Source organism: Galeopterus variegatus, unplaced genomic scaffold, assembly GCF_000696425.1.
Source record: "Galeopterus variegatus unplaced genomic scaffold, G_variegatus-3.0.2 Scaffold716, whole genome shotgun sequence".
Classification (NCBI taxonomy): domain Eukaryota; kingdom Metazoa; phylum Chordata; class Mammalia; order Dermoptera; family Cynocephalidae; genus Galeopterus; species Galeopterus variegatus.
In genome coordinates, this window is record NW_007726827.1 from 138,775 (window position 1) to 153,480 (window position 14,706).

Sequence of the window (14,706 nt, forward strand, 5' to 3'; positions counted from 1 at the left end):
GGTGTTGGAACAACACCGAGGGTTGCGATCCCGTTGCCGGTCCCGGTCCGGTATGGGTGCGACACTGAGGGTTGCGATCCGTTGCCGGACACGAAAAAAGACAAAAATATATATATATATATATATTAATGAAATGACATTCTTTTTCTTTTCATGGGCTATGGTTTATTCTGATTATTTTCATCTTTTTTACCATTAAATGGGATTCCAGGAGTGAGACAGTATAGACCTATACTCAGATACTATCTTGATCCACCAAAACAAAATTGCATGTGTGTATATACATATATCTATACAGACATACAGTCAGCCCTCTGCATCCACGGATTCAACTGTCAATTGAAAATATTTGAAAAAAACAATTGCATCTATACTGAACATGTACAGACTTTTTCTTGTTATTATTCCCTAAACAACACAGTATAATGACCATTTACATAGCATTTCCATTGTATTAGGTATTATAAGTAATCCAGAGATGATTTAAAGTATAGAGAAGGATGTGCGTAGGTTATATGCAAATACTACACCATTTTACATCAGAGACTTGAGCATCCACAGATTTTGGTACCTGCAGTAGGTCCTAGAACCAGTCCCCCATGGATACCAAGGGACAACTGTATACACACACACATATACACATCCTTATCTACTGTCCCTCTTTTATGCATTTATTTAATTCTGTGGACTGATCTCTCTTCAAATATCTCTTTCCTCAGACCCTCCCCCCATCCCACCTCCATCTTCTTTCTCTGTTTTGTAGACTTGCTTTTCTTTTCCTCCTTAAATGGCAGTATCCTCCAGAGATCCATTCTCCACCTTTTCACTTTTTGTTCTCCTTGCTTTTGCTGGGTCCTTTTCATTTCCATGGGTTCAGCTATTAGCAGAACACAATGAATTGCTTAATCTATATCCTAGCCCACAGCTCCCCAGGGCTTAAGACTCCAGCATGCAGGACCCGATGGACTCCTCTAGCCAGGAGTCCTGCAGGAATCTCAGTCTCAACAAAAGCTATTCTCTTTGCCCACTTCTCCTGAAGTCTCTGTCTTAGAATAGAGCATGAATATCTACTCAGCCACTGCACACTCAGAATTCGTCCCCTCTTGCTCCCCGCCATGTCCAAGTAGTTGACCAGCCCTTGTGTTGCTACTTGCTCACCATTTGCTAAATCAGTCCTTTTCTTCCTCATTACCTCTGTCCTGTGCTACTGCAAACATTTCCCTGACCATAGGTGTGTCACTCCCATCCTCCACCTTGCCACTGAAGTCAGCCATGTGAAACACAGCTTTAACCAGATCACTCTCCTGCTTGAAACCCTTGAATGCCTCTCTGTTGCCAGTAAAGTACAGATCCTTAAAAGAAAGAAAGGAGGTCCCTGTAAATATGGTCCCCACCCACACCTCTATTGCACCTCCTCCATTCCTTGCCTCACCCTTTGTTCTCCAGCTACAGTAAAATGCCCGTTGTTCCCATGTCATTTCACTCTTCATTTTTGAACCTTCTGTTTGAAATGCCTTCCCATCCCATTGCCTGGCTAACTTCTACTTTTACTTTGGCACCACCTCCTCCAGGAAGCCCTCTTCATTTCTCCCTTCTCTCCAAGAATTAGGTACTTACCCTGCTTTGATTCTTCATTTCACGTCACATCCTATCTTTTCATGTATTCAATTATATTACAATAATCTGTTTATTCCCCCACTGGGGAATTCTTCATTTCACGTCACATCCTATCTTTTCATGTATTCAATTATATTACAATAATCTGTTAATTCCCCAGTGGGGGAATAAACAGAGAGCAAGGAATGGAAATCAAAACAAACAAAAACATGTACTTCATCTTGAGTCCAAACTATATGATAGAAAATGCCTACCCAGGCATGCATGCAGCCAAAAATTAATTTCTGGAGTCTGACACCGAAGGTACCTTTAAAGAAATTTTTATTTCCTTGTACACTAAGTTTTAAAAGCTATGTTTAGATTGCTTTCCCCATACTTTAAATAAAACCAAACATTTATATAAGAGTAAACTACTCTTATTTTTCTACATAATACCAACCATGTTGTAATTATTACAAATGCCTAATTATTAGGGTCTGCAAGAAAGAGATGTTGGTGTGTTTTGTTTTCTCACAAGCTAGTGAGCTTGAAATTGAGCTTTGAAGACTTCTTTGGAAAGCATGCAAGAATTGCTCTCGAGTAAGCTGAGTTCTCTCAGGTCAGAATCCATGTAACGTCTCAGGAAAGTCTGCATTTAAATTGGTTGATTTAAAAAAAATAATTATAGGAAAGGGTGTAATAAATCTTCTGGAGGTCTGATAGGTCTCTCAGGCAGGATCTCACCACAGTGGCTACTCATTAATGGAGTCTCCACATTCCACAGTTCAGGCCTCACCATACAAGTTCAAATTTCTTTACCTAGGAGTGAGCACACTCTGGGAAGGTGACTACATGACTCAAATTCCAATAAACTCACATTTAAAATGTAGATAATAAATACCATTTTCCCAGATCCATTCACCTGCAGGGCACACACATAGTAATAAGGGAATCCTCTCGGAAGGCCATTTGAATAGCAATGCAAAGTTAGCAAGGGTCCACAATGGACCAGAGGATGTGCAAGCATGTGGGGACACATGTGGATGGAATGAATGCAAAAGCATCTAGCAGAGGGTTTGACACATACATTCTCATAAACTTTTTAAAAAATATAAATATGCACCAAATATTTATGATCTAATGGAGAACAGCTAGCTTTAACAGAAAGCAGAATTTTCCATTATAATAGAAATGCAGAAAAACTCTGGCAGAATTGGGGATCAGAGAAGGTTGTGAAGAGGATGATGTCCAAGTTGAACCTTAATGGATGCGCAGAATCTCTACAGCAGAAAAGAAGAATGGAACAGAACTTTCCAAGAAGAATGAATAATGTGGGAGAAGGACGTTATAATATGGCCTGATAAGCAAGGGACTGAGATATATGAACTTACTGAGATGTTCTTTAAAGGACATTTTTATAACTCTATAACAATGATGAATTTCCCTTTTCCACTTTAGGGATACTTGTGATTAGATAAGCAGTCTAGAATCAGAACATCTTTCCCCTAGATGATACTGAAAGAATGCTGAAGATCTCTTAGCTGTTGAACTCTTCTTTTACAATATTTCTTAGTAATCAAAATAATCTGTTATAACATATATTAACATCACTGTTCCAGGATTTACACTTGCTTGTACTAGTCATGTTGTACTGTAGGTTAGTATTTATTTGATGACTTTTAGAGAGGCACTTTCAAATCTTGGATGAACACGGAGATACGTTTTTATGAGAAACATGTTTAAAACCTTTCTTCTGGAGAGTCACTTCTAGGAGGATTTCTGCAGATGAACAGTTTCACTGGTTTTATGATGATCCTTCTTGCTTTTGCATTTCAGAAGGTAGCATTTTTCTGACCTTGTCCTCCATCCTAGGTCCCTGCTTAGGGGTCTGTAGTGGCTTTTGCTTTAGCCATGAGAAGTTGAGAAACATGCATGACACTGACACTTAAAGTGATGTCTTCAAAGTCAATTATCCAATCTGTCCTCATTTCTTGTTATTTTTTAAATTATTAATACCTGATTTCCAGAGTTAGGACCATCAATTCTGGTGAGATGTGGAGATGAACAGAATCTTTTTGCTCAGTTTATATTAGACTGTACTCATAAGAAACTTTAGGGTAACAATCGTCAATGTTTGACATTCTCCTAGCTTTTTAAGTCTTTAACAATGTGAACGCATTTGCCCCCTACATTTCCCTATTTTCCATATGGTGGATGTATCTTTTTCATATTCCTATGCTTTTCTAAATCCCGAATGAACCACCGTAAAAGTTTATGTGAGTGACCATGTTTACAGGCTACATTCCCGTGGTTAATGTATTGCCAGATTAATTCCCACTGTGAATTTTATTCAAGGAAACCACTCAGCTTATACATTTGATATAGAACCTCTGGCAATCACCAGTTGATACAGAAATTAAAGGTTTACTCAGGAGCATTCTTTATTTCTCTAATAGACCAATTAATCTACCTTTGGTAAAGGCAGTTACTTATTAAAATTTTGTTTCATATGGTGAAAGGTATTCAAGCCTGTCTGGAATATGGACAGTACATCCTCACTTACTGGTTGTGCTTGAAGCACTGTCCTTTTCATCTATTTCCATCTCAGGCACTGGCTTCTGAACTCCTGGTAAATTCCCGTGATATGCCAGACACTACACACCTGTGTCTTCTCCACTTAAAGGGAAAAGAGAGGTTCCTTTTACATTTCTCAGCTACTCTAACTCTCTGAACATATTTCTATTCCAGTCCTCCAGAGTTCTGTTTTGGCTCCAGCCATTCTATTCAGGCATCATAATTCCTAAATGTATATTGAGCCATAATGTGTTATATACTAGTATGGCAAAGATATACCAACCTTTTCCTTTCGTCATGATGTCTGTTTTAACAGACATGCTGTCTAGATATGTAGTGTCTTTATTGACTGGTTTCTCTCTTAAGTATCAAAGTGGCTGACCCATATAGGAAAAGATATAAATATATGTGCATGCATATATTTAAACAGGAATAGGAACCCAATTATGCTGATTGAATGAATGAATGAGAAAGGAAGGGAGGTAAAAAGAAAAGAAAGGAAGAAGGGGATAGGAAAATAAAGGCAGGGAAGAAGCATGGTATCTCGAGAGGTCCTTGTGGTTTTTCCCTGACAGCAAAGTCACTTTTGAAGTAGAATGTCGGCCTGTGCCGGCCTTTTCACGTATGGGACCTTATTTGGCAAAGTGCAGGCAGCTGAGAGTTTAGTGAACATCTCTGTTGTAGGTTTTCCAATCTTTTCACAGATTTAATGTCTGTTTCCATGGAAATGGTTCTGGCAATGCTGGTTGTAGACAGAAGCTAAGAATGACGGACATATACCATGAGAATGTCACATTCCAACTGTCAAGCAAAAGCTAAAAGTCACGCTTTTTGTCTTTTCAATAACTTGGTGCTTTAAACTCAGCAGGAGAGAGCCTTATTAATTCAAGCAAGAAATATTTTCATTATATTAATGAGGTTTCATTTTTGACTATTTACGTTTCTCATAAAAGTGAAAGCGATTATGGAGACAGCGTTAATAGGGAATGTTCCTCAGGGGGATGGAGAACTTTTAGGTTCTGCTATGGCCTTCAAAACTCCCCCCAGTGACCCCTTTCCTCAGTGAACTGCCTTAGCCAGTGCTTGCTCACCTGCCTATTTTGAGGCATTTTTCCCATCATATTTGGACAAACCACTTATAAGAGTGATAAAAAAAAAAAAAAAAAACTGAATGAAGGACTCGGTGAAGAATGTGACTGAACTGAGAAAGTGAAATATTTCTGAGCTTCCATAAGGAGTCTGAATGTAAAATAGATGCATAGGGGCCGCCCTGGTGGCGCACTGCTACAGTGTGCCGTTTGGGAGCGCAGCGGCGCTCCTGCCGAGGGTTCGGATCCCACATACAGACCGGTTCCCGCTCACTGGCTGAGCAAGGTGCGGGTGCAACACTGAGGGTTGCGATCCCGTTGCCGGTCCCGGTCCGGTACGGGCGCGACACTGAGGGTTGCGATCCGTTGCCGGACACGAAAAAAAAAAAAGGAAAAGAAAAAAAATAGATGCGTAAATAATGGCCCATAACTGAAGACCATTTCAGCTTTGGATGAGAATCTACTTCGTTTCTGTGAAGTATGGCATTTCTCTAAGAAAACAATGAAACAAAGAACTACGGGAAAATGCATATTCTTAGGGCCCATTCCCAGAGAATCTGATTCAGTAGGGACTGAGGGGATGCCAAGGAATTGGTATGCACTGAGAACCACCACGTAAACTACCAGCTTAGGATTTCAGCAAACTATTAATGTCTACTCATGAATTGCACTGCATATATACTTGTTTTTAAATTTTCAGGTTTTTTGTACAATGCACATATGCTTGTTTATGTGAGCACTTCCATTAGTAGTATTCAGAGTGGTCAAATAAACCATATAATAGAGTATACATGGTTTTTAACCTCTCAAGGGCAGGGGCTGTGTCTTGTTTTTGAGCTCCTCACCACTGGCACAATAAGCTCTTAATAAATGCTAAAACTGGCCATTAGTGAGCCAACCCTGATTTCCTCAAGCAGGTGCATAGACCTTGATTCTTTATAGTTTCCTTTCATGTTATCTTTGATTTAAAGTCTACATTTAGGAGTAGTTTTTACTTAAAATTAGTTAAGGTAAAAAGGTGTATTCTCACATCTTAAAGAGCACCATGATATTTTAAAGATATTACTTTTCATTAATAACATTATCAGAATTTAAGAGGAAGGGCCGGCCCGGTGGCGCACTGGAGCGTGCGCTGCTTGGGAGCACGGCAGAGCTCCCGCCCAGGGTTCGGATCCCATGTGGAGACCGGTTCCCGCTCACTGGCTGAGCGTGGTGCGGGTGCAACACCGAGGGTTGCGATCCCGTTGCCGGTCCCCGGTATGGGCGCAACACCGAGGGTTGCGATCCCGTTACCGGTCAGTAAAAAAAAAAAGACAAAAAGGAAAAAAAAAAAAAGAATTTAAGAGGAAAAATAAAGATACAACTAAAGTAATTTCCTTAGTACTTCTTTGAAATAGTTCAGAAAATCATTTGCTTTATGTGGGATTTGTCTAGAATCAAATTACATTTTGATAATCCTTTCCAGCTCTATAATTCCATTTTCTGCTGTTAGGTTTCAACACCTAAAATTGTAAGCAAGCCTCTGAACAAAGATGCTTTTGTTCTGTTAGCAAGGGATTCTACTCCCAAGTCTCCATATGACCTTCTGTATTGTTCATTTCTGTTACTTATAACAGAATATCTGAAACTGGGTAATTTATAAAGAAATGAGATTTACTTCTTAACAGTTTTGGAGGCTGGAAAATCCAAGGTCCAGGTAACTAATCTGGTGAGGGCCCTCTTCTGAGTGGGAACTCTACAGAGTTCTGTGACGACCAAGGTATCACATGGTGAGAATGGCAGCAAGAGAGTTAATGTGCTCACTTCCTCTCCTTATAAAGCCACCAGAACCACTCCTTGATAACCCATTAAACCATTAACCCATTACTCCATAACTTAATTCATTCACAAGGGCAGCCCTCATGATCCAATCACCTCTTATAGACTCCACCTTTCAAATATTATAGTTGGATTTCCCACCCTCTTATACTGTTACACTGGGGATCAAGCTCCAATGAATTTGGGGGATATGTTCAATCCACAGCACCTTCACAACCATGCTCTGAACCATTTGGGTGTCAAAATGCAGAGGACACCAAAACCTCTTACTGGCTTAACCAATACACGTAGTGTTATCTGCAACTCTAGTCATTGCCTACCTGGAGAGTTTATTAACATTCTGTAATTCTTTTGAAATAAGATTGGTTCTTGGGTGAATATGCTAGAACATAAACTCTATTGAAAAGTAATGCTAAATAGTATATTTTCAGGATGATTTGCTTATTTATTTTTTTCTTTTTCCACAATGGTTGAATGCAGAGCAGACAGCTGATTATTTAGCAACCTTATCCATGGCTCAACAGCCTAAAATAATAGGATGGCAAGAGAATTAGACCAGGAGAGGATCGAATGACCAGAAGGGGTTCTTTTTTAATCCAGCCTCCCGCTTCAAGTAGAATTGAATAGATAACAATCATAAAAAAAGGCCAGGTTTTATGATTGAGTTCTCTTTTTCAGGTCAAAATTCGCTTGTTTAATTTATGAGCATTGTACAGAGATTTGCACAAGGACAGGATAAGAAATCTGCATCAAGTTGCATTTATAGTTCCTCATTAAGGCTTTTAGCAAGTGCCAAAGTTCAATGACTGATAAACTGAAATAATTCTCACAATGTGAGAAGGAATGATGGGTTTGGTTAATTTATTTAATTTAGTACAAATTAATAACAAGCTAGCAACATTGTGAAATTATGTCTTCCAGCACTAAACTCATCTAGACTCATGTCTATATTACATGGTAATGCAGTTTGACAATAGATAAGAAGTTGCCCTGGTATAATGCAATGAGCAGAGGAAGAAGATGCAGGAGACCTGCACTGCTGTCGGGCTTTTGTCAGCATGTGAGCTGTATACCTCAGTTTCTTCATTTGTAAAAAGAACTTGTACTACCAAATGTCTAAGCCAATTTTCAACTTATGATTTCAATTACATAAATTGAACCTTGAAATTTGGCATTAAATGAGAACATTTAGTGAGATCCCAAGCAAAACCCAATATGGAATTTCTTTAACTTATAATTTCTTCAAACCACTGCTTTACCTCTAATGTCACGAATTTTAGCTCAATTTAGACATAAATCAGCAGATTAAAAAATGAATATAATTGATACAACTCTAGGATAAAGGGAATCTAGCCTAAAACGCCAAAGTTATTTATTTTGCACTATAGATAATTACTGATACAGATGCAAGACACTGAGTCAACCAGTATTTTTTTCATTTTTCCTTTTTTAAAAAACTGAATTAACAATAAAGCAGCAGCAGTAGAAATATTTTAATCCTAGCTCAATTGTTTTCATTTTTTGTTTACCACTTTCAACATGTCTTAGCAAAGTTGCAACATGTATGCTGTTCTATATCCCAATCCTTTCATATAACATTGTATTATTAACATATTTCCACTTTCCACATGGGATTCATAATAATTTTAATGACTGCTAGTTCTTCCCTCATGTTGGTATACCATAATTTGTTAACTATTCTTCCAATTCTGTTTCCAGTTTTGACTATTAGAAATATAATAAAATAGTATATTCAAAACAGTAATTTGGCATTTGACCTGATATTTTATTCTACCCCTATAATGACCTATATCTGTCATTTTAGTTTCACTTGCCTGTAATCATCTCAGGTATATTTACTTAGGCCCTAATAATTTCTTCACTTTTTTTCCCTGTTTAAAAAAAAACCAACAAAAAACGGTTAGCTCAGATGATTAGACACAGTGTTATAACGCTAAGGTCAAGGGTTCAGATACCCTTACCAGCTAACCACCAAAAAGAATTTTTTTTAAAAAGGCCTTTATTTGACCAACTTAGAATTTAATTTTTTTAAATCACCAATAAAGGTGTATATATTATTTTTTTAATTTTTATTATGATAAAATATATAACATAGAATTTGCTGTTTTAACTGTTTTCAAGTATACAATTCAGTGGCATTAATTACTTTCACAATCTTGTTCTACCATCACCACTATTTCCAAACTTTTTCATCTCCCCAAACAAAATCTCTGTAACAACTGAGCAATTAATTCCCCATTCCCTCCTGCCCCAGCTCCCTGGTAACCTCAAATATACTTTCTGCCTCTATTAACTTGTCTATTTTAGATATTTCATGTAAGTGGAATTCTACAACATTTGCCTCTTTTGTGTCTGGCTTATTTCACTTAGCATACTGCTTAAGGTGCCTCTACATAACAGCATGTATCAGAACTTTATTCATTTTTATAATTCTACAACATTTGCCTCTTTTGTGTCTGGCTTATTTCACTTAGCATACTGCTTAAGGTGCATCTACATAACAACATGTATCAGAACTTTATTCATTTTTATAGCTGAATAATTTTCCGCTTGTACGTATATCCCATAGTTTATTGTTGATGGGCATGTGGGTTGTTCCCATCTTTTGGCTATTGTGAATAATGTTGCAATGAATATGGCATAGAAGTAACTGTATGAGTTCCTATTTTCAATTCTTTTGGGTATGTACCTAGGAGTGGAATTGCTGGGTCATATGATAATTCTGTGTTTAACTTTTTGAGGAACTGTCAAACTTTTCCACAGCAGCTGTGCCATTTTACATTCCTACCAGCAAATTATAAGGGTTCCAATCTCTCCAAATCTTTGCAAATGCTTATTTTCCATTATTTTTATTATAGCCACCATAGGACATGTGAAATGGTAACTTGTGGTTTTGATTTGCATTTCCCTAATGACAAATGATACTGAGCATCATTTCATGTTTTTATTAGCCATTTGTATATCTCCTTTGAAGAAATGTCTACTCAAATCCTATGCCCATTTTTTAATTGGGTTTTTTATATTTTTGTTGTTGAGTTTTAGGAATTCTATATATACAAGTATTCTGGATATTAAACCCTTATATATGAGGGTACTTCAAAAAGTTCATGGAAAGGTTCATATCTTTGAACTCTATTTTTCCATGAACATAATTTTACAAATATTTCCTCATTCTGTATGTTGTCTTTTCACTTTCTTGGTAATATCCTCTGATGTACAAAATTTTTTTATTATGATAAAGTCCAATTTCTCTACTTTTCTTCTTCTGGCTTGTGCTTTTGGTGTATCTACTTCAATCACTTTGTATTTATTTAATCTAGTTTCAGTTTTTACTCTTCAGATTCTTTAAAACTACTTTATCACCATAAGTACAGCCATTGTTAATCCTGAATTATTTAACAATAATATATCAGGGAATAAAAAAAGTAAAGATTTGCAAATAGTTTTATTTCTTAATAAAAAGTACTTTAAGTATTGAGTTTCTTCCTATGTGGCAAGAGCAGCAGTGAATAACTCTTTTGTTCCATATTTAGAAATGGCAGTATTTCAGTAGCTGGTGAATATAGAAATCGTTTATAAAGCACATTTGGATCCTTCAAGGATGAATAGCTGCCCTAAACTTTCTCAGAGAAGTGCCTGAGGACAAATAATAGAAATCCTGAATATGGGATAAAATAGGAACTCAGTTAAACAAATGGAATTTCAAATATGCTCCCTGTGAATACATCCTCTCAAAAAACTTGGTATAGTAAAATAATTACACATTTTTTAGGGTGGCAATTCCCTATTTGAAGGAAAAAAAAATTCAGCAATGACATTTTGGGGAGGTGTTAGGTAGTGTGTCATTCCTGGAGGTGGAATTTGCTTTTGGTCTTTTGAATAACTCCTCCAACTCCATGCTCTTGTAAATAGCCTTATTTGCTCTTGGTTTTACCCTCCAGGACCTTGTACAAATGTTCAATCTCAATATGAAGCTGCCAGAGTCTTGCTTTCCATTTTATCTTCAGATTGCATTTCCAGCCGCAGAGCAGCCTTCAATAATTCCATTCAGCTTGACTCTCTGACCCAGCTCTGGCAGCTCTGTGCATCCAAGGATGCTGAGCTTTCAGATTATTTAAATGTTATGAGCTTCCTGAAGCCTGACCTTTCTAGGGAAAAGATGTCCCCATAGCTTTAGAAAGATGAAAAGAAAAAAAAAAAGTTTGAAAATGGAAACAGAATTTCCACTGATGGTCTGTTAAATTCACCAAAGTAAAATATAGGTTTCCACAATTGCCTAAGGAAACCAACTACTTAAGCATTGACTATTTCTTGGCAGTAGTGCTGGGACAATTGATGAGCCATCCTTTTTATTTCCTACTTTATGATCTGGGTAATTTGCACTTCAATCAGGACAAAAAGTTAATTTAGATTTCAAGAAATTCCTCAATAACTCATGTTTATAAGGTGTATTATCACTTCTTAAATTTCTTTAAACATTCTCCTAGTAAAATCTCTAACTCAGATAGCAGATGTCAAGACTAAAGGGTGGATCTTAGATTTCATTCTTCTTGTAAGCTAACAAGTTAGCCTGCCACCATTTCATGGATGCTGGCAGAAAACTTGAAACTCCTGGGTCAGAGATTCACCACAGTAACAATAGCCAGACTACCATCACTTTCTTACTTGGTTGCCTGAGTCCCAATTCCCACAGGGTGATGCTGTGAGGGCCAGGTGACTACCACACACAGCAGACTACATTACAGGAAAGGAAACAGCTTAACAACCCAAATCTTTTATAATGAACAATAAGCAAACCTACCCTGTGCTCCAGATGGAGCACTATCTTTATTTTCCAAGATTATTCAATATTCAAACATCCTTAAAAAACATTCTGGAGGAACAGCAACTTAAAGTCCCACAGAGAATTGGCTCCTAAAATTTTATACTACCTTACATACACATATGCACCAGGCTATTTCATAAGATTGGTACAAACTTATAATGGTAAATGGTGGAATAAGACATATTTAAGTTGAAAATGGTTCCTTTCCTACGACTCTGATAATTTGTCAAGGTACTGGGTTAGCATTCCTTTTCTAGTAAAAAGAAAGTCAATTGGCATCCGCTTTTAGATACAAAGTATTTGGTACATAGCATATGGTAGCATTTTGAGGGTAGCTTATCTCTAGGTGAGGGTCACCAACCAGTTTTAATTTTCAGGTTTCTCTGTCCTGTTTCTGGACTCAAACCTGCATTATTTGGAAATCTTTCCCCAGATGGGTACATGGCTCATTTCCTTCAAGCCTTTGCTCAAACATCAGTTTCTCAGCGAGGCCTACCCTGATTCCCCCACAGAAATTATAAGATATTCTCTACATCTATTCTCCATCCATTTTACACATCTTTATTTTTCTCCCTAGCTTTTAACCTTCTAATATTTTATTTAATGCATTCATTATGTTTTATTTTCAGTTCCCTCTACTGGAAATGTAAGTTCCATGAGGGTAGAGGATTTTAGTCCAATTCACTGATGAATCTCCAGTCCCTAACACAATACAAAGCCCATAATTGGTGTTCAATAACTTATTTGTTAAGTGAATGAGAGAACTAAGGCTCAAACAGACTAAGTACCTAGTCAGGGTTTCATAATTAATAAGGCAAGGCTGGGACTTAAAGGCAGGTCTGAACTTCAAGTTCATTACTATTTCCACTAGCAACTCTTCCTTTCCTCAGCCTCTCCCTACCCTAAGGCTTGAGCTAATGGCATCTCCCCCACCCCCCAGGCAGGTGTAGGCCAGTTCTGCCCAGGAGCTGAGAGACCCTAGGATGAGACCATAGGGAGAGAAGGGAGGAACTGGGAGGCCAGATGGAGGCTGAAGCATGCTCAGCTTCACAGCAAGTGCATCTGGAAGCAGATCACCTGATCTAACTGGATGTGTGTAAGCCTGCCTCCTGGGTTAATAACACAGATGCATTGTTCTGAACCCTATAAATGGGATCTCTCAGAAGTCTAATCTCTCTAAGTCAGGACTGCGATAGTAATAGACACTTCATACAGAATTTTAATCTACAAAACAATTTATAAAACTCTCACAAATGAATCCTCTTAGGATTCACAGGATGTAGGCAAGATAAAGATAGCAGAACTTGAAAATAATGAAATATATGAAAGAAAGACGGCAAAAAAGTCTCATGAGATGGCTGGAGAGAGCTCAGGAAAGCTCACCTCTTCCTGAGCATCCAGATGTTCCCATTACTGCTAACAACTTCCAGGAGAACTTCAACTCCAGCAAGTCTCTGCACTCTGTCCAATCAGTGACAAATACTGATCAGCATCCCACACATGAGATTTCATTCCCCCCAAAAAGCATAGGCATTGTAATGTTTTTTCCTTAGTAAATGACCCAAGTCTTTTTCCCCTCAAATCATACAGTTCTGTGCTGTCCTCTTGAGTAGCCTCTAGCTATATATATTGCTATTTAAGTTTAAGTTTAATTAAAATTAAAAATTCAGTTCCTCACACTGGCCACATTTTAAGTGGTCAGTAGAGTGGTGGCTAATGTATTGGACAGTGCAGACATGCAACACTTCCATCATCGCAGAAAGTTCCACTGGACAGTGCCGTTCTAGGTACGGGCCAGGTGACGAGGGACTGGTTTTGGTCTGCATCTCAGCCTGGTAAAGCCAAGTTTTGTATCACAAACTGTTGCTAGAACTTAAGCCAGGTTTTGTATGACAGCCAGTTTCACATCGCAGTCTGTTGATAGAACTTAAGCCTAATATCTCTTCTACACTTCTTTTCTCTTGGTAAGCTTTGAGCCATTGCTTCATCTCGTCCTGCCTTTTGAGGTCATGGGATGCTTTACTTTTTGTCATACACACACTGATCTTGAATCTGACAGCTGAGCCTCTCTTTCCTCCCCACCATTTGCAGCCCTCTTTTTCTCAGCTAGTTGACAGTCAGTCCCTGGCCAAATAAAGCTTAGGAAAATCCACCTTGCTATCTCACTCTTTGAGATCTGTATCCAAATTAAAGTCACACCTTTCCTCCCCACCATTTGCAGCCCTCTTTTTCTCAGCTAGTTGACAGTCAGTCCCTGGCCACATAAAGTTTAGGAAAATCCACCTTGCTATCTCACTCTTTGAGATATCACAAAATCAATTATCTGTATCCAAATTAAAGTCACAGAGCATTATCTGATAATGAGACTGATGTGCTGCCAGCTACACTGAGGGCGATCATTATCAGAGATGATACCAGGAAGAAGATGTGGAAGGGTGGAAGAATATGTTCCAGTGTAACTTGGCAAGATTGGGAGGCAGGAAAATTAGGTTTGACCCTGATGATTAACCTATAGGCAGTAAAACTAAACATTAACATCTGATAGGGTTTGGTGGGAATATTTTAAGAGCATGTGAAGTACATCTAGGTAACCAATTTGAGGTCATGTTGGGGAAATTTAATAACAAAGTCATCTTATGCCTTTCTACAAAGATAACAGAGAAAGAAGACAGCTTTATTACTGAATAAGCATTAAGCCAGAATATGATACATATTAGAGGAAATCTGCTAAGAAATTGCAAAAACAGAAAGAAACCTCACCTTTTTACATAGTCAAGCAGATGC

The 14,706-nt window shown here is 37.9% G+C and overlaps 1 protein-coding gene across 1 annotated transcript in view; it reads left to right on the top strand.

Annotated features, from left to right (window-relative positions):
* Positions 1 to 14,706, top strand: part of HTR2A (5-hydroxytryptamine (serotonin) receptor 2A, G protein-coupled) — a 72,852-nt gene that overhangs the window by 19,561 nt on the left and 38,585 nt on the right. The window contains 1 exon segment of the mRNA XM_008571770.1: positions 7,968 to 8,033. Coding sequence (XP_008569992.1) covers positions 7,968 to 8,033 — 66 coding nt within the window.